Below are 26728 nucleotides of genomic sequence, written 5' to 3'. Positions count from 1 at the left end.
CCGAGGCGAGTTCAGAAAGTAAATAAAGCAATTTCTGCATTGTATTCTGGGACCCTTTATTTTTTGGTCATTTTTGTATGTGTCCTAGAATCCAGTTGAAGTAACATTATCTTATCTTCTTTTCTTATAAAGACAGCAGGTACATAACATGATGATTCAGTGTGTCAGAAACTCTAAGTGACTATTATTAGTCAGTCACTTATGTTTATCTTCTGAAGAGCCTCAACAGGATCCTCTGACTATACCTTAACTCAGTGACCTGGGCACTACATCAAATACAGTGTCTGATTTAAACCTCAGACTGGAGCACTAGGCTGAGTGTGTGTTACACGGAACATTATCCGTACATTGTTACCACATAACATGCATGACCAAGTCAACAACTCATCAAACAAAATGGACTTCTTTTTTTTTTTTCCTTTCAGAATTTTTCTGTACTATCATTAATAAGTCGATATAGGAACTTGAGCAGTAATTAATGGATAATTAGAGCTCATGACAGTGCGGAGGCTTTGTGGCTTTGATCTCTGATGTCATCACCCGAGCCTGCCTCACGAAGCACCTGTTACTAGGCAACAGTGTTATGGACCTGGGGGAGATACGCAGCTTCGACTTCTTCCTGTCCTCAATACCACTCAAAACCCTTCTCTCCTAATCCAGTACACAACTCTTACTGCATTCGCTCATCTCTAGCATAATCTACAACATACACACACACTGCTGCTCTCAGTATTAATCAGTTTATTTCCCTGTGTGCACAAGCCGCATCGTTATTCATCATGCAGAAGCCATAAAGTAATCTAACTCAAAAATGGACATTCTGTGTTAACAACTGGATCTGACTGTAAGATCATGGAGTATAAGACAGATTCACTTTCACTAAGCACTTTATCTTGACAGAGTCATGGTGAAGCCAGAGACTTTCTCGGGTGTGAAGCACCATGCATGTTTTTGGGAGGTGGGAGGAAACCCACAGGAAGCAAAAGCAAATAAACATAAAGAGCATAAAAAACCTCTCTCTCTCTTTTTCTTACACGCACCTGAGCTCAGGACTGGACCCTGGAGCTGTGAGATGGCAATGTTACCGGCTGTGTCACTGAGCCATAAGACAAAATGTCCCCTGTACACTCTATTATTAATTATTGTGGCTTACAGGAGTTGGATATTGCATGGCAACTTGAGCACACCTCATGGTAAAAGTAAGTGAATTGTAGCCTGGTATGCATTCATTAAGAAAAGAAAGTGACAAACACTGCACTGATATACTCATAACATCTGAATCTGTATTATTTAGGGAATTTACAATATATTACATAAATGTACAAAGAAAACAGTTGAAATATTTACTTCTATTGTGAAGCTGTTAGCATGAGAGACATGAAACTGCAATAACTAGCAGGTGGAGTTAATAATGACAGCTTTCCAGCAACTGACTGCAAAGCACTCATCGGGGAGAGCCAGAGCATGTGGAAAATGAGGAAAATAAACCACTGTGTTGTATACTTGTGCGCCCAATACAGGGGAAGAATAATAGAGAGTGGAGAGCAAAGGCATACAGAGTGAGAAGGATATTGCACTGGCAAGCACACTATCAAAAGCTCAGATGTCAACATGTATATATGGGATAAGCTGCTTTTCAAGAAACACTGCAAAGAGAAAATAATTACTCATTCAGCTTCATCCTTCACACACAGAAAAAAAAAAAAAAATTTATACAATAGATTTCATAGATTGCCCGCTTTAGAACTTTTTTTTTGTATTGGAGCATGACCAGATATAATGAAGATAGAGACGAGGATCTGGACACTTGTGCCCGTGCTTACAGAAACACACACACAAACAGATAGAGTTTGTGATAGGTTAAGATACGTATGAACAGACTTTGTATCCTTACATGTATAATCTGTAAAAACAGAGTGGATTTAAAATAAGCTGCTTATAAGAAGATAAAGGCTAAATCCCAGTGTTGAAGGTAATGTAGTGCACCAAGATGACAAGCTTGAAATATGGTTCTTATATGGAACTATACACCTATGTAACTTTATCCACTCCATATCCCTAGCAGCTGTATCAAAGCTCAAATCATTCTTTTTGTTAACTTCAGTATTCTAAATCTGGGTTTCTTAAACGTTTGCCTCTTCAGAATGATTGAATTTTTCATGAAGCTTATTTAAAATCTTTATTTTCCTGAACTTTCCACTGAGCAAACACATTAGGGTCAAGTTGACATTATTCATGAGGCTACTTGTTTTTGAGTTCCTGAGATTTGGATTAAACCAAGTGACCAATCAAACAGGTGAATATCAAGAAAAACACCACAAAGGGTGAATAATTCTCAAAGCTGACTGGTGGGTGGGTGGGTAGAGAGATAGAGAGAGAGATATATATATATATAGAGAGAGAGAGATAGAGAGAGAGAGAGAGAGAGAGAGAGAGAGAGAGAGAGGATATGTTTATTGTGGCTGTACTGTAAGCGATAAGAGGAACTAACTTGTCTCTCAGACATTCCACAACATTAAATCTTGACAGTAACCATTAAAATGTGCGACAGGTCATTCATTAATAAAATAAACATTGTAATCATTGGCAAATTGCTGTGGTATAAGCAGAATAACACACTAGAGCAGTGGTCACCAACCCTGTTCCTGGAGATCTACCTTCCAGAAGACTTCAGCTCCAACCATAATCGTGCCCACCTCACCATCTAATCATTGCCTTAAGAAGTTCTTGATCAACTAAAACAGGAGTGTTAGATTTTGACTGGAGATGAAATCTGCAGGAAGGTAGAACTCAAGCAAGAGGGTTGGTGACCAATGCTCTAGAACATGCTGTTATATGAAAATAATGCACGTTGGGATGGTAACAGCACTCCACGATCACACCACCCTGGTCAGCATGGTTTTCATATACGCACATAGTGTTTTTGCTTACATAATAAATATAATAACTTATAATGGTAAAGGCTGGTAGTGATTTCCACCATAGCTATGCTTCATAGACCCCACATTGGGAATTACTGCTCTAAATAACTCAGTAAAGCAGTTCCAGCTAACAAATACACCTGCTCAATGCTTGTTATGTTTCTTATTCTTTTTCTAATTATTAAGAAATGTCTGATATTTACATTTATTCGTTTAGCAGAAGCTTTTATCCAAAGCGACTTACAACTGAAGAAATACAAGCAAAGCGATGTATCAAGCAGAGATCAATACAAGTAGTGCTAACATACAAGATCTTTAATTGAGCTCTAGAGAAGCAAAGTGTGCAGTGTAAAGGTATAAGAGTATTAACATATCACCAAGCTTCCACAAAAATATTACTAAGCTCCTACAGGAGTTAACCATACTCTAGTTAAGTTGTGTAGAAAATCAGATGGAAATGCTACTAGAACATGAATTGCATTAACTCCTGAGCGTGATGTAGAAATTAACCTGTGCACTTAACCCTCTGTGTCTCTCTCGTGCTCATCCTTATCACAGTGAAACACTACAAATGAGTGATTCATATAAGCAGTTGGGATATTCCGTTACACAGTTCTCGTTTCTCTGACCATTAATGACCTTAATCATTTTCCATACTGTTTCAAGACAAAATGAATTTGAAGTGAGTGCAGTGATCGTATGATAACACTTCATACAGCGCATTGAAGCCAGTGCTAGAAGGCTGGCATGACATTTAATTAACTTGTTGGCATTTGTCTCTTGCTCACTCGTGTGTGGCTGTGGCACGGACACACACCACTTCATTTTCCAATTTCACAACAGAAGTGAGAACACTGGCATCTGTCGTAATATAATGGAGTGTTGTATTTTGAAGGCATATAGAACCTCTCGAGTGTCTTTCGGAAATGTATGAGGCACCAGTGGAAAAAGTATCTTGTTCCAAAAGTAAAAAATCTTTATGTAAATCGTCAAAGTGCCACAATCTACTAAGCAAAACAGGTAGAACTCCAAGGAAATCATGCAAGAATAAATAAATATACAGCTACTGCTCTCTAAGGTTCTCCGCTTAGGAACACCAAGTCTCATCTCATGATTTAAAATTAAACCACAGGGATTAGACACAGTGTTCTGCCCCCATATTAAATAGAGGTATTGTTGTATCCGAGACTTGAAATCGGCCTTACTCCCTCCGCTTGCTTTGAAATGCTGTTTTAAAACAGGTCCAACACGTACTGGATCTATTTATCATATTATGAGGCAATTAGTGAGCTCTTTGATGGCTTGATAAAAACAGGCATAAATAGATTTTACAGCACGACAATTAATGAATACTAATTAAAAGGGCTTTGTTGGCTGGATTGAGAGGAAGATGAGTGAGTCTGGTTTTCTATCGCTTAATTGAAACCCTTTGTCACTTGTGCACTCACGTGTGGATAAGTACTCCATGTTGTTTAGGGAAAGAGAGGAAAATATCAATTGATTTGCATAAATGTAATGCTGATTTGCACAGGCTGTAACATGTGCCAGATTCATACAGGTTAATGAACCATATCTCAAAAGTAGAAGAAAGTTTAAAATAACAAATAAATAAATAAATAAATAAAAACAGCTTGTTTGTCTAATACCAAATCAATGTTCAGAGATAAAATGACGAGAAATGTATATCAAAACTCATGAGCAGTGAATGATTTAGTGTTTTTAATAATGAAGAGCTGTTCTGAAGAACAATGTCTGATAAAGCAAGTTGTTATCAAAAATATCAGAACACGTAGAGTAAGGTGTAACAAGAATACAAGTGAAAAAATTACAAGAAATGTCTGATTTTGAGAAGATCTATTCAGAAACACCGATGCTATACAACAGTGTAGCTGATATGTGAAAAATGACACAAACACTAGTGATTATTATAAAGTTAACACAGCAAATTTCCTGCCCTTTAGTTGTCCTAGATGATATGGGAGATACGGTCTTATCTCCAAGCCAATTTACCAAAATCTGCCTTTCCAATCCTACCTCGCAATATCAGTTAAGGACTTGGGAAATTCAAGCAATATGGAACAAACTTTTTAATGCACTGCAATCCAGTTATTTAAAACACTACAAGGCTCTTTTCTTGCTGAAGTGTATTTGACATTGGTGATATGCTTGACAGAGTGCGTTCTTGAAGCTATGCTTTTCCTACAATGTGGATAAGCTGATGGTTATAGGTATCATGAGAAAATGTTAACAGCTTCCTGCATTTATTCCTGGTAATATTTCTCTAATATTTCTCCCACCTGAACCGTCCTTCTGCAATTGACCTGCAACCTTATCACCAGCGTGGGAGGCTCAGAGATATATTTTTGATGCTGATGACTGAGGTCTCTAATACACTTCAAATGCCTAATACACTTCAAATGATTGAGGAATTCGATCAACAGTCTGGTTATAAGAATCATGTACACAAACCTGAAGCTCTTGCACTGCATGGCCTTTATATCAGCACCGGAATTTAAAGACCTGCATAGGATTCCAGCAAATGATTTGTGCAAACGTAATCTGAACCCAGTGTTTAAATCCCCATGGCTTAATAATAATAATAATAATAATAATAATAATAATAATAATAATAATAATAATGCTGACTCTACAGGCCTAGCTTGCTTGAAAGTTCCAACACTCATATATTTGCTGGTAATTATCCTTCAGGTTGAGGAGAAAGCACCAGATTCATTTTTCTCTTCTTCTTTTTTCACTATTATGTGTCTTTTCTTTTTTCGTTTTTTTAAAAAGGCAGTTGTTATTTGATATTTAAAAAACAACAACCTCAAAATCTTTATCTCCATCAGAGATTGGCAGAATATTACTAGCTTTGGAACATGAAAACTAGTTATCATTCTTTCAAAGCCCTGTTCAAAAAACCCGATATTCCCCCCTGGAGGTTTAAAAAATTTAAAATGCTTTGATAAGAGAATAAAATTAGTTAATAATCTTATATGCAGAGGGCTCCTTATTATTATTATTATTTCATCACACTCAATCCAAAAATGTTCTCTTTTCAAAGCTTTTTATCTTTTATTAGTTTGTCATTTCCTAGAGACAAAATTAAACCTTTCTGTGACAGATCCATAATAAGTTCTATTGAACCCTTTTTGTAACAGTGCAATAGCTTGAAAACTTTTTATTCAAGACTCTTCTCTCAACCCTCATTAATTTGACAAGGATTTAAAATTTTAAGAAAAAGATTTTAGTTATCCTCTTGATAATGAGGCCTTTGCGGCAATCACAGAATCAGTTACTTAGAGGCTGATTGACAGTTAGTACAAAATATTTCATACACGACACCCACGATTATTACAGCCTCAGAGTAGCAACATCTGTGATTGCATTAGGTCATTGTTGGCTGTATAAATAGTTTTCTACATATAGGTCACCAGAATTTAATCAATTTCTTTTTTCAATTGAAATGATCGACTTTAGTAAAGCTTGTGTCCGCTTCAATCTCAGCAATTTCAAGGTCGATGTCCTTCCCACATTATCAAAACTATGCATTCTTGTTTGAACAGTCATGCAAGCACAAGGCTTTTACTTTTATGTTGAGCTTCAAAGAACAGCTAGCTGAAGATTGTGAAGAGGGTTGCCAGGTTTCAGCAAAATTCCCTTCCTAACGACAACTCAAATACTACACAAAGACTTGAAACTAATCCAAAGTGTTCGAGGCTAGGAAAAGGTAGATGTGTTTTTCTTCTTTTCAAGACTAACAAGTAAAATTTCTCATTTGCAGTATCGATTTGCAATACATGGACATTATACACAGAACCTGGCTGCCCTGCTCACAGAGCTTAATAAAAGAGCAATGGGAGATAAACAGCTCGGTTTTTGCCTAACTGTCCTACTGTGCTCCAAAATAAAACCACATTTGTACCATATTTCTCTAGAAAAAAAAGAAACATGCTTACATGCTGCGTATGAGCCACTGCTCCATATAACTCATGTGAATTATACACTGTGCACAAAGCTGCATATCTCTCCACAAAAATATTCATTGAATTAAAAGAATAATTCTTAAATTATCTTCCTCTAACTTATTAATAGAAAATAGGGCAGTGGTGGCTCAACGCTTAAGGCTCTGGGTTACTGATTAGAAGGTCAGGGGTTCAAACCCCAGCACCGCCAAGCTGCCACTGTTGGGCCCTTGAGCAAGGCCGTTAACCCTCTCTGCTCCAGGGACCCTTGGCTCTGACCCTAACTTCCTAACAAGCTGGGATATGTGAAGAAAAGAATTTCACTGTCCTGTAATGTATATGTGACAAATAAAGGCTTCTTCTTCTTCTAAAATACCCTCAGAAAATCATAAGGGTGTTAAATTGAAATGTCGCTTAAAGGACCCCGTTGTGACTCGCAGCATCACTGCATCCCAGTTTTATGAAAGTAAAACCTTTTAAAACCTAAAGTAAACCTGATAAAAATATTATTAGACGGCTACTGTTTTCAACTGTAGCCTAAACAACTGTTTCTTGATTTGGGAAAGACGTTGTCTTGTAACATAGTTCGGTTGCTTACTCAGTCACTTTAGACAGAAGATAGAATGAAAAATTACTTCTTTTCCTGCAGCCTTGTTTCTTTTTTCCAGTGTTTTGCAGTGTTTCCAGAACATCTTCCACTACAGACCATGCATCATATTTAAAATCTGAATATGAAAACAGATATGAGTATTTTAAGCACTAAACAGATACAGACATAAATACAGATAATGACAATGCATTACACCCCTTATTAGTAAACAAACTAGCAAGTATAGCCGACTGTGGCTTTTCTTACTTGGTATGGTTGCACTTGCATGGCTGAACATTCCCGATTCTTTGTGCATATCTTGGTTTAGCTTTCAAATAATTTAAAAGATTGGAAAAGATGTGTTACTTGTTAGGAGGTCCAATCTGTTCATACAGTTCAAAGAGAAACTACCAAACACATCAGCAGCCCATGATGGGTTATCTAGAGGAGATGGTAGAGCTAATAGGAAGAACTCAGGAAACCGTGGTTTGGATAGCATACACTACATTTTACCATGACATCTGCTCTTATGATAACCTGTAATGCTTTTCTGCAGTGTAAGCATGCAGTAAATATCTCACAGATAAAGACGTGAGGCGTTTCATATCTTGCCTAGCACTATAGTTTACATCTTACCCAAAAACAAATGACAAAATTGCTATTACAAATCATCCCTCTTCATGGACTATAGTTGTGACACAATGTTGCTTCCACTGCTGATCTCTAAGTCATGCAATCTAACACTAGCTTAAACTAAAGTATACGCATTTTAATTAAGCCAACTCTTGGCTTTCAAACAAAGTTACATTTTTGAGAGAGGAGGAGGTGTTGCTTCACACTATGTCCTCAGATTGACCACAAAGTACTGCAATTCTCTTTCATGCCTCAGAATGATATAAATTATACAGCTCATATCCTCTAGTAGTCATAATGTAGGGGTAAACCAGAGGTCATCTCCATTTCAGTCCCAGAGGGCTGCACAGTTTAGTGATATTCCTGCTCAGACACCTGATTTAAGTCATCTGTGATTTTACCAGGCTTAGTGGGTATATTACTATACCCAGTGACTGCAAATGCCAACCTATGGTGTAAACTGTTTCAGTATTAAAGAAATGAGTTCAGAAAATTGTTGAGAATTACAAACCTCTCTCCTCCACTACCAGGGATGACTGATGTTTGATGGCAAATTTAGTCCACATGATATTATCACCTTCAAATAGGGGCCAATTCACACCTGAGCCAGCATTTAGTGGTAACGTTGTTCCACAAAGAGCTCAGCGAGTTAGTGGCAGAATTTGAGTGGGTGTGCTGTTTCTGAGTACTGATAAGCAGTTGGGATGAACACTAATGCAGATATGTGGAGATAGCATTGTTTTCTTCCTAACACAATGCAGAATAGATCAGGCTGATGGGATGGAGGAGAGATAAGACTGGAAATATGTGGAAGAATATTGTTGCATTAGCTCTACTTTTAAGCTTGAACAAGCAACAGCATTGAAATAGATGTCTGCTAAAATCCAATCTGTACAAGGTCGGAGTCATGAGCAAGCAGCAGTGGCAACTAGCAAATACATTCAACAATGCACAGTGACACCGAGTTCATTTTATTCCTCCTCAGTCAGGTGTTTTATCGAATGTACATAGCGCTAAAGTTATAGATCCAATAACCTTGTTGATTTGGCTCTTCACTTTTGATCTATTATGATACAGTGACTAAATAATACATAGGTACGTTTTATGCACATGTTTTATTTACATTTTATGCACATATGCTACAGATTAGCCTAGCAACGGTGTAAAATAAATAACCTTGACATAAACTCTTAATACGCCAATCAAGGAAAAGTCATTAAACAGAACCTCAAATAAACTCCAACCCTACCATCTCAGTCCTCATCCTGTGCCAGCAACATATTGCTCAACTATGTAGAATCCCCTTTCAAAACAAGCTCCTGTCTACTGCTGGTGAAACAGTGTGCAAATCTGTGGTTGTGAACCTCACCTGCTGGCCCATAGTACCGTACCTGGGTCAATATTCTTTCAAGCAGCAGCCGGAGAGAGAGAGGAGGACCATTGCTGCTGTCATGCTGTGATGGGGTGCAAGCTGTAGGGGTGGCCAGAACCGAGCTAATGAGCACAGCTCTCAATCCCAGGAGTGCGAGCACATCGAGTGTGTCTGTGTGTGTGTGTGTGTGTGTGTGTGTGTGTGTGTGTGTGTGTGTGTGAGAGAGAGAGAGAGAGAGAGAGAGAGAGAGAGAGAGAGAGAGAGAGAGTGAGAGTGTCTGATAGAACCGCTGTCCTCCTCCTACCTCTGCATAATTCATGCACTCAATACAGACAGCCACTCGCCCCCTGTCCTGGGAGCAGTGTATGTGTGTGCATGTGCTATAAGGGTATATGTCTCTCTCGCCTTCGATCACTTTCACTCACTCCCCAAACAGTGACTGCATCTCCACGTCTCTTATTAGCACTTGTCACACATCAGCAAACAAGGTTTATTGATTATTTACAGATTTATCCTCATTAACTATCTGAGATATCTACAGTACATTAAGAACGGTGACTGGCATAAGATATCAAATATATAAATACATATTGTTTCTTATAATGTTCAGTATAATGACATTCTTAGAAGTAAGACAGAGGGAAAAAAAAAAAACTCTGACATTGAACTGACTGGAGAAATTCAACCTAAAATCTCCTAGCATGTCCAGTAGCAAGGTAAGAGGGACCCCGTGTGCAGGTCTCAAAGTTTTGACAAGCTGATTGCTCTGCTGTAGTCCTGAAGCCTGAGCAGGAGCTGAGAGCATTAATATGACATGGAGTCTTGTATAAATGTTGCATGCACACAAAAGTGATGAGTCCACCACATTTCACACATGCTGGAATGCATTTTCAGTAAACTTGACATGAAATTGAGTAAGAAGCTAAGCACACTTTAGACCATGTGTACACACATTTTGCTCAGTTGTATTTGACCGAGCACAGAAAAGCAGTGAAATTACCAAGAAGCTTCAATGTCATGGTGAACAGCTACACCATTAAAGTGCAAATTGGAGCAAATGACCGCACTGACATAGCGATAATAATGCCATCAGAGAATAATTTTTTTTTATGTAAGCTCATTTTACTCTAGCAACGTGCCAATGATTCGTAAAGGGCAAATGTGTGTAACTAATATAGTCGCAAGATGGCCATGGTGAACTCATGATTCATTCAGAAATAACAGTGTTTTGGATACAGACGTCTAGAGTTGTGAATGAACCATAAAGAGCTGTGAACCAGTAAGGGTTCCTTAATAGCTCAATTTGGGAAACAATTAAGGTTTCTACTCAGAATCCTACAACAGAGTGTTCCCTTTTAGAAAGGACCAATAAGAACCCTTTTTGGTGTGTATAAAGAAATAAACAGGTGATTCCAAGATTGGGGTGCCATTTGAGTTCCACTGATATTACATTTACAATCATGTATGTAAAGTTATATACATTAAAACACATTTAAACACAGTTCAAGTGTCCTTCAGAACACCCAATGTGCATATTTCAGAAAATAACTTAACACACTAAAATAAACTAACCCCACCTTGTGCCCGATGCTCCCTGGGATAGGCTCCAGGTTTCCCCATGACCCTGAAAAGGATAAAGCGGTATAGAAGATGGATGGATGGATGGATTAAAATAAACTAATCTACAGCACTTAAAAACATGTTTTTGTCTGTCCCAGCCCACTATAACTTCACTTTCCCTTGAAATATAATCAATAAAATACTTCAAAAATCATATTATTTTTGCATTAAATGTGTGAATCCATTTAACATCTCATGCTTGAATCATCCTTTTCGAGAAGTCCTCCATTAAAGATTATGGAAAATCTACCTAACATTCACTTTCTACATTCACAACACATTCACCCCTGTGAAATATTTGGAATATTCCTCAGCTCAAGAAGTTGCATCATCCAAATTTCCTACAGATCATGGGGAGAAGAAAAGTAAGTTCTCTCATTTTCAGAATTCTCTCTCAAGTCGATTATTAATTAATAAAAAAACTTTTTATACAACTCATTACACACACACAAGCTTTTATATATATATATATATATATATATATATATATATATATATATATATATATATATATATATATATATATATATATATATATATATATATATGGTAGTCAAACACATTTTTTTTTTACAATTTGCTATATATTTTATGCTAAAAAAAAAAAACACTCAACCCTGTTACTTTTAAGCCTGTTACCCATTTAATTGCAAATTGCAGTAGTCAAAGAACTTGCTCTTTTGGATTCAATGTTGAAAAAAGATTTAGGAAAAGTTAACTTATTTTTAAAAAAATTTTTTTAGAACTAGAAGAGCTAAATGGCACCCCAGTTGTGAAATCACTCAAACAACACTGCATAACTCTCCTGTGCAGCCTGCTTTCTGTTCATAGTGTTGGAAAACATCTTTTTAATTGGTCATTTGTGTATTACAAACTTCAAGTACAGTAAAATAAAAAGTTCCTCTTGCACACTGGTAAATGTTCCTATGGATTCTCCAATAATTGAGGCAATTGTTCAAACAGAATGACCTGCAGTGTCTCAGTACCTCTGCCAGTTGCGTCAAACACTAACTTTTTTTGTAGGATTGAAACAAATACCATAAATACATATAGTTCTTCATCTGCTTTATACATGTTATATATCTTGGCAATAAAACTCCAAATATATGTACTGTATAACATCATACTGACATATATAAGTAAGAAGATATGTAACACTGTTCATTCAAATATGTACACGGTATGTGTCAAAACATCTGTAAGCAGATTTCAAATTATATCAATATATATTTAGAAAATTAAGGTAGATATATTTTCTTTGCACAACTGTCTTGTTTTTGTTGCTTTTAATCATCTGCTACATGAGTAATTAGCTTGTTAGCATCTGTTGTGTCTTAACATGAAAAATAACATAGAATGCTTTTTACCATCATTTAATTATTCCAAAATGGCATATCACTGGGTCAACAAGGCAGGTGAGAGGTTTGTGCAAGTGTGCTCAATTTCACATTAATTGGGTGCACATGACCTTGAGCACACACACTTTAGTGTAAGAGCCTCACATATTTTAATACATGGTCATTTCCTTCCATTAGCACTCAGGTGGAAAGTCTCACTGTAGCTGGGACAAGGACAGCCAGGCATCAATTAATAGGAATGAACAGTCACTAAAGCACTGACACACAGCCCTTTAATATCAGTCACATCCAATCAGAAAGTCAATGCTATACACACTGCCTAAAGTGTCACACTAAATCATCAATCCATGACATTTTGAACATTTCCTCAACAATCACCCCTATTTCTCAGGTGTACAGGCAAGTTCATATTCCCAAACTAAAGTAAACCATGTTACAACCGGAGTGCTTAAGTAACCACTAAGTATAACAAATCAATAAAGTGCCAGTCAATCTCCTGATTTGTTAAACATCATCCAACATGCACACTCGCATACCTGACCTTGATCCACATGCCTACAGACAGGCAGACACACCCGATTATTACCAGTTCTTAAATCCGGATCAATATTCCCTGAGCCACTGTGTAGAATATAGAGCTTGACAGATAGACAGTGCTATTCTTTTCCATCTTAGCTACTAGATCTTGACAGCACTAACACATTCCCTGAAGACCTAACTAGACCTAACCTCTTAATTACACACATGGCAACTTTGACAGCCATGCTGTAACTACACCTAAATGATAAGACACACAGTCAAGTCCATAAGTATTTGGACAGTGACACAATTGGTTTGTTATTTTGTCTCTGTACAACACCACAATGGATTTGAAAGGAAGGGAGCTAACAAAAATATTGCATTAACCGTTTAGGAATTAGTCATTTCCACAGACTTAAAAGTAATTGGACAAACTCACAATCAGAAATATTAGGATTATTTTTAATAAATGGATCCAAATCCTTTACAGTCCATGACTTTCTCAAATCTGGAACCCATGGACATCACCAAATGCAGAGTTTTCTCCCTTGATAAGCCATGTCAGGCTTTTACTGCAGCCGCATTCAGTTGCTGCTTGTTGGTGTCAATGTCCAAATACTTATGGACCTGTTAAATAGTAGCATTGCTTAAATAGAGTAATCCTTTACATTAAGGTTTACTTAACCAACAATAACTACTGTATTAGTTAACATGAACAAACCCTGAGCTTTATGAAGAGTATTAACTAATGTTTGTTTTAATGATAATGAAATACATAGGCACTGACAGTTTACTCAATCCGTGACTAAAAATAACCACATAAATGAGAAAAAAAAAAAAAAATCAATTACAGCACGTTATGACATGTTAATAACATACAAACTACTGACCTCATGTGTAAACAATGAAACTTTATTTATGGAAATTGTGTTCGGAATTCTGCCAGATAACAACCGCAAACTTGTTCATTAAGGTGCTGCTCACATTATTCATTATGGACTTAGTTATTTATATTTCATTATGTTCAATATGGGCTTATTTATTTATATTTATAATAATTTGGCTGATTGTTACAAAAAAACAATCACAAGTGTTAGTTACTGTGTTAACATTACTTAACCAACAATGTATGAATGTTGAAGTGCATGGTTTGTTCATGTTAACTCTTGTGTTAAATAATGTCAGCTAAGGGAACCTTGATGTAAAAGTTTTACCAGCGGGAGGTTTATGATCCTGTTCAGTCTTAATGAGGACAATTAGAGCCGTCATGGGAGGGACGAGCTTCTGTAATAGCATAAGAAAGCAAATGCAGTGCTGTGTGATCAGACAACTGAGGAAAAATAAATAATCATTTGAGACTGAAATGTGAACATTTTAAATTCATAGTTTAAACAAGACACAGAAAGGGGATGAAAGGAAGCCACAGAAATGTTATGTTGAGAGGCACTGGTTTAAACAGGCAGACAAAGATATGTTTTTTTTGTTTTGTTTTTTTTAGCCGTTTTGGTACTTATTTAGGTGCTATTATCACCGTGATGACAGAATTACTCAAGGGCAATTACAGTAAACAGCAAGAGCATGAGAATATTCCAGGCTTGCAGAACAATGCCATACTTCAATAACATGATCCTTATGACAAGTATACTAAAAGCTTTATCAGAACTATAATAGGTGCACGCACACGCACACACATACACTTCAAAGCCTGAAGAAGCAAGATACTTCTCTTTAGCAAGGATGCTCAAGATGTATTACGATATTAGCCTTTACACTGTTGGGAACATTTGAGTGAACACGAGGAGAAGCCAGAAAAAGCGATGATGAAAGAGTGATGGGGCATTACCCCATGGTCAGCTACCAGGTCTGTAACAGCAAACACACATGCAGAAGTAAAAGAGCAGCAAATCATACCTATCACAGCCTTTTCCCATTTAAGGCTATGACAGTTAACTGATTAGAGCCATGATTCATATATTTAAATATGATATATTGAAATATAACAAATACATAAGATAGTACGTGAATAAGAAATGAATAAGAAAGCCTTAACTTCACTTCCATATCGGTCATGTTGAGTATTTTATGCCAACATTTTGATACAAAATGTTCTCCTATTATCTTTTTGTCTCATAATGCGTTATGATAAGAATGAGATCCTCACATCTTTAGCTTGATTAAAGTGGACAGCAGCCATTTACTTTCTCATGTTCAGCAGTTCAGTCTTTTTGATCTGCTTGCGTTTCAGAAGGCATGGTTTGATAGTTCCTTTACAATAGCGGGTATGTTGCAAAAGCAATGAGATCAAACTTCATTTTAATAAATAGCCTCATCTCTCACTCATAAATTTATCTACTCAGCTCCTAAGATCAGAGAACCTAAGAGAGCACTGGGTGGCTCATAATTAGTTTAATAAAAAGTGTAATAAGCATTAATAATAAGCAGTTTATCATTTTAAAAACAGTCTTTCCCTCCCATTATCTGACTCCACTGCCTCTGTTTAAACCATTTAAGTTTGCTTTGGCTAGACTGGAGCTAATTTACAGTCCAGAGGCTTTTTTTTTTTTTTTTTTTTAACCAGAAACCTGAGAAGAGGAAATAGCTGAGGAAAATAGCTAGACCCAATGAACCAGAATGTTTTTCTCAAATATACTTTAAATTCTATGCCTATTACAGGTCTAGACATTTCAAAAATCGAAATTTCTAGCATTTCCACACAAAAAAAAATCTTTTAACTAGAGAACACACAGAGACCAAACCAAACAGCCCGTGGTGAGCATACCAGGGAAGAATGTGTAAGGTATGTGTGAGCCTGAGAAGAGTCTGCTCTCACTGAGCCATATGAGGCATCTGCTACTGTCCAAATGCATTCAGTGCCTGAACATAGATGAGATCATCATAGCCATAACTCAGTCCTCTCTCTTGGCAAAAAGGACAGTCACATTTTCATTTCTCTCTCAAGATTATTTCAATAATATATCTGTGGACATCTGATGTCTAATACTGATCATGAGCAAATGTTTACAACCAATTGATACCATAACATACACTGATTTTGAACTCTGTGTGTGCGTATATGAGAGGGAGAGGGGGGTGAGGGTTGGGGGGGGGGGGCATTGGAGGAAAGAACACACATAGCCTTGAGTTATTGATGGTCTGTTCTTCCTTCAGGGCAAAGCCCAATCTTTCACGCTTCCCCACCGACACGAAGCACAAACAGCACAGTTCCTGCTACACAACTTATCCAATATTGAAGAGAATTTTCTGTTTGCTGGATACACATTCAAAACATGGCTGACACTTTGTCTTTACCTCACACTAGAGTGATTTAAAGAGTGAGTTTTTATTCCACATCTCTAAAGGTGATAATATTTTAGAGCAGGGGTATTCAACTAAAATTTGTAAAATGTACAGTTACATAAGATTCCTTGTTTACAAAGGTCTGGAGAAGCAATAGCAATACTGAATGGCAACAACAGTTACCTTTTAATGCTTAACCATTACTTAATGATTACTGTAGTTTATATCCTAAAATAAGACTATTTGAAATGGTTGCTTTGTTTTATAGTGACACTTCACATTCCCACTTATGACTAGAGCCATGGACACTGAACGGATGAGGCATCTGTTTTAAATTTTGAACTTCTCTGCCTCTTTTGTATTTAATGATTATGTTTTCATCATTGACATTTAAATTTTTTTAAACAAGCCATGTCGTTAGTTTGCTGAAGGTAAATAAAATGAAAAATCCTCTTTCTGACCTAATCTTTTAGATTAGAGCCTGTAACTACTCACCGGTCTGATCAGCTGGCTAAAGCTAAACAATTACATTAACGTTGCTACAAAGGATCTGCTACATAATTCACACTGGTTTTCAAAACTAGTCGCTGAACTATGACTATTTTTTTTTCTTCCATACCTTAATACGCTCTGCTGCAACTATTTCAAGTACTCAGTTTGGTCCTCTGAAATACTTTTGCTGAGTCTGCATCTGGACCGTGGTCCACCAGCTGACGACTCGTGTTTTAAAGTCTGTTCAATATCCATTGTTTTCCCAAAGTTTGCACAACAAATGTGTGCTAGAAATATGCAGTAGAGTCTGTATGTAACTGGACAGTATAACCTATACGGTTATGTGAACTGACAACTTTAGCAGACTGCTGTTGTCTCAACATGAAGTCCGAGTAAGTGTCAGTGGCGTTGCCAGTAAAGCAGGCCATGACAGAGATCTAGCCAAAACAGGTGTATCAAAATGGATTGTTTGTTATACTGGTTTTGCCAAACTGCTCTGTGCATTTTAACAGCATATATATATAGACAGATGAGACTGAAATGGATTCATACCAGTGTGATGGATTGAGTAAAGTGCGCAGACTTCATGGCACCTCAGGTGTTGCATGGGCAAAACATGACTGTCATTCCAACTAGCTCAATTATGTTTGTTAATGATAACTGTCAGCAATACTCAAGGGTTGTGTAGAAGCACTGTTGACACAATGCCTCAAATTGCAGTAGCTGTTGCCTTACCTTGTAACATAACACTGAATAAATTAAGGTAAGACTTTAGGTAAAAGCTGTAACAAAAATGGCTGCTTTTACATGCATATTAATTTAGTTCGTTATTAAAATGTGCTCTCAGATCAAAAATAGACCTAACTAAAACAATCATGATCATTTGTGCTCTGAGAACATATCAAAACAAAAAACTCCTTTTGGCTTGCATGCCTGGCAGAACATTTCCAGGAAAGGTACAAAGTGTCTTGTATTGTTGACGGATCCCATATTGGAAGTTCAGTTCAGTTGTTTCCTGTTTATACTATAATATGAAGAAGTCTATGCACTTCGGACTGGCTGCATAGCAACAAAATGCACGATCACTCACCAGACGTTTGAGGACATAGAGCAGCAGTCTCTGCTGTCTAGGGTCAGTGTGTAGTTGAAATGTGCGTGTGAGGCTGAGCAGGTCTTTAGGGGTCAGATGATCAGCCGCATCCCTGCCATACAGCTGAGTTAGTAGTGATACACACTGACTGGCATCCTCATACACCTCTGCATCACCACATGGCAGCTAAGAAAAGAGAGATATTTAGGAAACACCCCGGAAAGGTTGATAGCTCTATAAAAAGGTCCCTTAACAAACAAACAAAAAAGTCATATTCACCAATAGCAGTGCCTTATTGTACAATGTCAACAGATAGGACAAATGCAATTTAGCATAAAACCTGTGTCTCAATTGTTGGGAAGACTCTGAGGTTGCTGCCTTTTGTGCTTCATGTCCAACCAGAGCACAACATAGACACACTCATGTTTCGGATGTAGAGCGTACTGGGCCAAATCTGTGTGTGACTTGTTCAGTGAGCATGATGCAACACTGGGACACTTTCACTGGCCTGCAAAATCTCCGGACCTCAATCCCACAGAAAACTTGTGGGATTATTTGGAACAGCAGGTGAAACTCCAAAATAAGATCCACAAGCTCTAGCTGAATTGTTCACACAGTCAGTGGAAGAGTGGGCTAAAACTGACAGGAACTCTCGCAAGACACTGGTGCCTTCCTTACCTGACAGGACTGGTGCTGTTATTAAGGTGAGGAGACGTGTAACCATGTATTAGGAAAGAAATTACATATGTTACTAATGTTTTGTCCAGGAGCCCTGTATTCGGAGTGTAAAATAAATAACCTTTGAAATAAGACTTGAACAAAAATGTACATTTAAAACAAAACTGTAAAATATGCCAAAGTAGGAGTCATAGTAGGTTGTTACTGAAAAGTATTATTACAGTAATATTCGTGCTATAGCACAAGTTTAATTTTATGAATCTGTCTATATAGTGTTACATCTAAATGAAAACAATAACCCTCCTGAGACAATAAAGCAGAATCCGCTTCTATGGGTAGAGTGGCGTGTTAAAAAGAGAGGTTGATACAGACATTATTCCTAAAACAGCCGTAATTGGGGGAGTGCGGCACTGATCCTCAGAGACTGACACATTCATAGTTATGAGCTAAACACGCCCATCAGAGGATCGGTTTAGGGATAGTGAATGAGACCTCTTAAAGCAGCACTAGTCAATGCCCTTCCAGACAGAAAGAGAGGGACCGCGTCATGAGGCCATGGGGATTTTCTCTGCAGCTCTCCTATTCCCCTCAAAGCCTGTGGAGAGAACTCTGGGATCCCGATTTCTTTTTCTGTGCTGATCCGTTGCTGCCCCATTCCATAGAAACCTAATCCCATGAGGCCACGGGGCAAGCACTGGCCGCGCCTAATCCTGCCCCCTTTTTGTGATGCCGCCGGCCACGCCAGAATGGGTGGAATGCTTAAGGCCCAAACAATGGCCCCCAAAGAGCGCCGCCTCTCTGCCATGGACGAGGGGCGGAGTGGAGCCAGAGCCCCAGGCTGAATGGCCTTTGGTGTGTGTGCACAGGCTCACTCGCCCAGTATTGTTCGCATGCCAGCACAGAGTCAGTGCAGAACAAGAGTTAACACCTGCTTAGCCAGTCTCATAAAACCACCATGTTTACTTAGCATAGCTAGTGGATGCACCAGGGAAATAGGGCAGAGGAGCCTAATGGGAATGGGTGGCTGAAAAGCGGGCTGGAATCAGAGAGATTAGGGTGTGTTAATGCCACTGTGTGTGCTGAAAGGCTGATTGCGGGAGAAAGAGAAAGAGTTCTACTGAGGCCTACGGGGACATGTAGCACTGCTGCCCTCTTATGACCTCTAAGTGTGCTTTGTGACAGACAATAAGTACTCTTCACACTACTTTGCCCCTGCACACGTGCATACACACGGTGTTAGAAATTGTGACTGGTATACTTGAAAACACATCCATTTTAAACCCAGTGGTGAAAAATTAGGTCGGTTTCGAAAACCGTCAGGCTAAATCTTTATCTTATTATTAAAAGTGCATTTCTTCTGTAGATTATGAGAGGTTACATCAATAATCTGTACTCGTAAATCTGTAAATGTAAAATGTAATGCACGCCTAGGTAAAAGATATCGTATTCAACCGTTTTCAATGTTATGTAATGACATTTAAAAAAAAAAAAAAAAATCAATTTACCAGATAGCAAAAAAAATTATTTTCTATTTTGGCACTGGCAAAGACTGTTTTACTATATAAACATATATAAATAAAAAAAAGTTGTTCACATTGCTGCAGGGGTCTGTGCTGTTGCTAATGTAAAGGTAGCCTTCTGGCCACTTTCAGTTTAAACTGTTTCTGCTTGGGAGTCAGGTAGCCATTTTTAGCTTAGTGTCACTATGGAGATGTAAACTGTATCATGATTCCCACAGCTTTCTTTATAAAGAAATCACAGCAACTGATCTCTGGTAAGAAAGAAAAAAAACTCTCTTAAAACTGTCCTACCCACTTTTATACTATTCATTTTCATAGAGTTTTCAATTTAACTTGAGCAATTCCCCTTAAGAATAACGTGGTGAGTAGAGTGCTGAAACGGCTGGTAATCTGTAGGTCAGATGTTGGATTACTAGAGCTTGTCGGTTCAAATCCCTCAGATAATCATAAATGAGGTTGATTATTATAACACTCGATCTAATCCAACATTAGTTCATATTCATATTCACCACACTGGTAGAGAAGAACACTGGCTTATTTTGGAATTTTAAATGGTTTGCTTTATAGTTTGTAGATATCATATAGGTCTACTAACTCTGGTAATATTCGTTTGAATGGCTTCCGAATGCACAGGAAGAAAGTATCTCGAGACTAACTTAAGGGTGAAAATAAAAAAAAAAAGTTTTCAATCACTAATAATCTGAATTTAGCTTCTCAACCTCAAACATAATTTCTGAGCCCAAGCTGAACCAATCAAATAAGTTTGATTACAATCTCTTGCTCTCAGATACAAAAACAATTACCTCTCTCTCTTTGTTTCTCAAACTTTCATGTTTTTCTTCTATTTTGGACCCATTTTTTTTACGGTCAATTCATATCCAGATGCAAGTTGTACAATTATGTCTGAATTCATGACATATTTGTGAATGAAGAAAGTGCCCATCTTGGTGCATCTCAAGTATTACTTGATTTGACAGAATGAAAAAACTTGTATTTAAAAGTCCAGGAAGAAATTACCCAGTCATTTCCCCCAGCAGTCATCTGGCTATGAAGACTAGTGATTTATAGTAAGTATAGTGTGGTTTGTAAGTAATTTGACAGTATCCGTCCTGTCTTTATTTCTATACAACATATTACATTTAAAATGTAATAATGACTAAGATTAGAATGCAGATTGTCCGGTTATTTATCTCTATTATGTGAACCGTAATGGTTTTAAAGGTTTAACATAATCGCGTATTATACACAGAACCCTATTTCTGAAGCCTGACCTTTAAATAATTGGACAGTTTTAGATGTGGAGTATTGCTATCATTTGTCTCCAAGTATGAGTAGTAATACTGACAGTTTTCTTTCCTGTTTAAAGTACAGTGCAGTCCATCAATTATTTTGTCTCTTAATTTGAGAGGACCATAAATAATTGGACACATTAGCATAATCTTACAGAAGCTCAGCATCTTCCCTGGTAATGCTAAAAGTTGATTATAGCTCAAAACTCTGAATTATGCTTCAAATATATGGCACTGCACCCCTTTCCTTTGACTCTACCAAACAGACAAAATATAATTTATAATTTTCAAAATATACATCAAAACATTTTTAGCACTTTTTAACAAAGAATGAGCTTGAGGTTCTGGCTTATGCATGGTCTCTTTAAAATGCAATCTGTTTGCCCCCCACCCCTTAGAGAGACATTCTGTTCATCTGTTCCTAGGGCGTCATCCACTCTTGAACACACACACACACACACACACACACACACACACACACACACACACACACACTAACGTTCTGCATAATCCTCTCTGTTTTCACACAAAGGAGCAGACAGAGGAAACGTCACAGGGAGTCCAGAGCCCTCATCCACTGGAAGTGGCTGTGACTTACAGGCAGAGCAGTAAGCCCTGTCTGTTACACACAGTCCTCACACACCTCACCAAGAGAACATGAGGATGCCTGGTGGTGTTGGGATGAATGTGGGGCTGAGTGCATATGTATGAAAGCTCATAGCTTGTTGTTATGCCCCTGCTGAAAGAACTGGTCTGGCCGCAGGAGTGTTTAGAAAAATGGTGCATGATTCCAGCCACACACACACTGAGGGTAAAGAGAGCGCCCATGATGCATGGCCCTGAGTGGGTGACACTGCCTTCTCCACACAGAGCTTTAGCGCTGCTGCCCTGTGGGCTTCTTCCTTCATGCCATCTGTGAGATTTATACAGCATAGAGCAATGCTATGCAGACACCAGAGTGCCTCATTTCTATCTCTTCTGAAAAGCATTCTCCTTTGCTCTTTCACTTCTCTCTTTAGCGAACTCTTAAACCAGTGGTTCTCAAATTGGGGGCCATGGCCCTCTGGGAGGCCGCCAGATGGTGTCTGGGGGCCGAATATTAGGGGTAGAACATTCTCTTTTTTTTTTGTTTAAATAACCTGTATGCTAGTTGGGACTGGGAACCTTTGAACTATGATGTACATAAAAATGAGAAATATTAATAAATGAAATATTATATACATACATACGTACATACATACATACATACATACACATATTTATATATTTATACGCAGCACACTAAGACAGACATCCAATGACATACTAGTGTACAGTACTGTTAGCCACACATTGATAAAACCTAAGACCATTTAAAATTGATAAGTTTTTAAATAGAGGGTACAGAGTCTCTTGGCTGAGAAAGTTAATACAGAAGAGCCTAGCTTGAAAAAAACAAAATTGCAAAAATTCGACAAGTCTAGTGGGCCACATAGGGAAGCACCCTACACAAGGGGGGCCTCACGCTGAAAAAGTTTGAGAACCATTGTCTTAAACATACAGCCAAACACATGATTCAGTGCTATAAAACAACATGTACCCATAAAATCTGTGCATGTATGTATTATCAACCAATCCCTGTTTTTAAAAGTTGAACATGTCATTATGTTTTGGTATCCACGCCAATGCACTCTCAAGACTATGAAAGGAATATGAATATGAATAACCATTCAAAATTCATTATGAATTTATTATTGCCAATGAAATACAATCTATTCTACAATGTCTTAGCACTTTCCATTAGGTAGATGAAGGGTAATAATTCTGAATAATGAATGCCTCAGAGACACAGATGGATTATTCTAAAAAGGCCACTCTAAGATGCGGTTAATGCAGTTAAAATGACTAATCTTTAAATTGTGATCACACAGTCATAAATCTTACAACAACTATGTGGATCATCACTAGAAAATGGATTTCATATTAACAATGTTTTTAGTTTTTGTTTCAGGAAGCCTGAATGTCAGTGGGCCACACTGAGAGCAGGTGTAATCTGTAATGAAGAACAGAGTTAATTCGATCTGCTGACAAAGTGTATAATTCAGTTGTACATTATATTATTAGACAGTTTTTGAACTGGAATTAAGAACAGATCCATATACGTACGTGCATGACATTTATGGAACTTATTCATTTTTAAGTGCAGCTTGCAAACATTTTCTGTAAGTACTAAGCAAACACAGAGGATATATAAAGTCACGAATACTAAAATAAGCTTTGCTTTGTGTGGGGATAAATCCCACGAGAGACACTGGATATTGTGAGTCAGGAGTATTTGTTGAATATTAATTTCAACAAATCTAACATGGTTATTTTATTAGGAGATGCTTTTGCAGACAGTAATGAAATCCATTACTAGTAGCGGAAGAGAGCACAAAAACAAAACCACCTGTAAGCATCATCAACTATCAATTATTTATCCTTCCTTATCTCATGTAACTGCTTTACCCCTCTGACTCATAGATATACTCTTGTAAAATGCTTTCTCGTATTCCACCAGAATCTCCTGATACTGGTGATCAGGTGCATCCTGCATACACAAATATGAAAGCAGCTGACCAGATCATGGATTGTCATGTGACCTGCCAACTGGTTGTCAGGGTCCAGTGGAGCAGCTTAACTCCATCGTTTCTAGCAACGCTAGCACATGACATAACAGCCTGCAGCATGCCAATGGCTCTCTCCCTTGCTCCTTGTGACACTCGAGGCATTACGGAAGGCGCTGGAAATTAAGCATGGCCTTTTCCAGAACTGACCTAAGCTTGATCATGAGCATTTTCAAATATGACATGATTAAACTCTCCTAGCTGGACCTTATTACAGAAAGGTACACAGAACTTTGGCGGACTGGAAAACTGTAATTCCTCAAGCTGATACTGGTTCAAAACACAATCAAAGTCAATTTCTGTGAAACTATAGTTTTCCTTTTTATGTTTTTTTTCCTAAAAAATAAAAAAAAACCCTACACTCTTTTTAAACGTTTTATAGACCCAACACCTGAGCAGCACACTAGCCTTGAGGTCAGGATGTCAAACATAAAGAGTGGTTTTGAGACATAACTGGCCACAAACTGAGAAAAAAAAAGTGAATCATCTGCTCACTATTAGCGCTGTCATTTATCTTCTTTCCCTCCCATGTTGTTGTTCGGTTCCTCTTTTTTTTTGTACCAGTGAAAGGTGTTAGATTAGCATTCGAGGTTGGCAGACAAGCCATGTTAATCAGTAAAGGTTAATGAGTTTTGGACCCAGTTGATACTCTGCACCACTGCCTCCATTTTATTAATTTAATTCTACATCTAGGACCATATTTTCTTTTCCCAAGTCTCAATATACAAGTCTGGTTTCTTAATGCATGCTTGAGTAGCAGTTTTTTCTTGCATACATTTTCATACACACACACACACACACACACACACACACAAAATGATCAGTGTACTAGCTAAATAAGGTTATACTTACATCAACCCCTAACCAATTAAAACCTCAGTAACAAGGTAAATCCTTTGGCTCATTTCATTTTTCAAATAAAAGAATAAAAGATATAATTCACACACATATGGACACAAAGATGCACAAAAACACACATACACGGACACACACACACGCACACTGACCATTTGAATGAGAAGGTTGATGAGATCAGTGAGTGGCTTGTTGATGAGTAGGAGCTTTTCTGCTGCTTCATTGTCTTCTTTACTGTTAGACTTTAGGAAAGGACAGAAAGACTTATTATATATATACAGTGTGTGCTAATAGAGTACAGTGTTAACACTCCTCATATTAGTATATATGTATATACTGTTAGCACTTTGCTGGCGAGTAAAGGTTTAACTGAGCAAACTAATAACACTACCAAAAAAGAGAACACTTGTCTGTATTCGGAGGAAGAGTTGTTGAAGGGGACACTATTTTTAACTGAACTGATTTTTTACCAGAGACTCTGCACTGCCCACTGCTGCTGTTACACTAAAATGTTTGCAGCACACAGTCTACCACCAATCACATGAAAAACAATAACAAACTCCCACTCTATTAGTGGAGCTGTCAGCAAGACATACTTAAGTTTCATGAGCAGGAAAACAGAGGCAGGGAGAGGGAGGGAGGGAGAGAGGGAAAGAGAGAGAGAGAGAGACAGAGAGAGAGAGAGAGCAAGGAAAAGTGGTGGTTTAAAATAGACACAAACAACACAAAACACTCTGAAAATGTGCACAGCAGCAGCCGGCAAGAGAGAGGTGCTAAACTGAGAGTGAAGCGTCTGGTTCAGCAGAGTTCAGCTCTCTCCTGCCCAATTTCGGAGTCTTATTGCCGCTCATATTTCTGCCAAGTGTTCTGGAAATCTCTCAGAGATTGACAGTCTGCAGGCAATGTGATTATTCCCAACAGACACTTGGTCATATCGAATGCAGCACTTTCTCAATTAAATTTCCCTCATCCATTTCAAATATTAATGATGGCTCGAGACGGCGACTAGGAAACTAGGCAGGAGAAGGAGAACGAGGAAAGAAAAGGGAGTGGGACACAGACAGAGAAAGGAGAGAGGCAGAGAGAGAGAGAGATGTAATAAAACTGCTAGGGAGAGCCATCTTCTCTCTTTATCATTATCACCCAAATGAATTTGCAGCCACTTTTTAATGAGCTTTGCATTTTCCGGGAAAATTGATTTCCATTACGCATTCCCCTTTTTTTCCGATGTCCGTGCATAAATATGTATGGAATGGCATAGGACAGAAGACAAAGAGCCAGAGCTGGGTAATGAGGGCCAATGGGAAAGGCATGGTGGCCCTCCGAGGGGAGGGGGCCTTATGATTGTGCTGTGTTAGATGTCCAACTTCACTGTACTCTTTCCCATGAGCCTGCTGGAGACACCATGTGCAGATGCACATAGCACCATCTGAGCTCCAGAAAACAACCTATAGAGGCTGAGCATAAACATATGCACATGCGCATCTGTATGTATGAGTAACCACAGGCATATCTCACCTAGTAATGTTCGAGTTCGGTTCAGCTACTAACATGTGGTGTATAGTTCTCACAGCTGGAGAGGATGACAACAGCGGCTCGGAGTGGGAGCGCGACAACCACGGTGATAATTCTATTCTAGTCTTATCTGCATGCCAGGTGTCATTGCATAACAATGTAATCGTCAGCTAGGAGAGGACCCAGACATGAACCCCCTAACAGCACGCCTAGGGCGACAGAGGCAGAGAGAGACTTCCCTAAGGGTGAGAGAAAGAGAGAGAGAGAAGGGAAAGGAGAGCTGATGCTAGACAGCGACAGAGTGAAAGATGTTTACTGATCAGAGAAAGTAAGAGGGAATGGCATGTCAGAGTGAAGAGAGAACGAAACC

General features: G+C 38.1%; 1 protein-coding gene across 8 annotated transcripts in view; it reads right to left on the bottom strand.

Annotated features, from left to right (window-relative positions):
• ulk4 (unc-51 like kinase 4) overlaps positions 1-26728 on the bottom strand; it is a 117003-nt gene that overhangs the window by 2929 nt on the left and 87346 nt on the right. For 7 of the 8 annotated variants that reach the window (XM_053682245.1, XM_053682249.1, XM_053682258.1 and 4 more), the window contains exons 34-35: positions 24996-25085; positions 17857-18042 (exon numbers count right to left, since the gene is read on the bottom strand). In XM_053682245.1, coding sequence (XP_053538220.1) covers positions 17857-18042; positions 24996-25085 — 276 coding nt within the window. The remainder of the gene's footprint in view (positions 1-17856; positions 18043-24995; positions 25086-26728) is intronic. The other variant, XM_017474060.3, reaches the window with a different exon arrangement.

Source organism: Ictalurus punctatus, chromosome 1 (genome assembly GCF_001660625.3).
Source record: "Ictalurus punctatus breed USDA103 chromosome 1, Coco_2.0, whole genome shotgun sequence".
Taxonomy (NCBI): Eukaryota; Metazoa; Chordata; class Actinopteri; order Siluriformes; family Ictaluridae; genus Ictalurus; species Ictalurus punctatus.
This window is presented reverse-complemented; position numbering and strand designations above follow the sequence as displayed.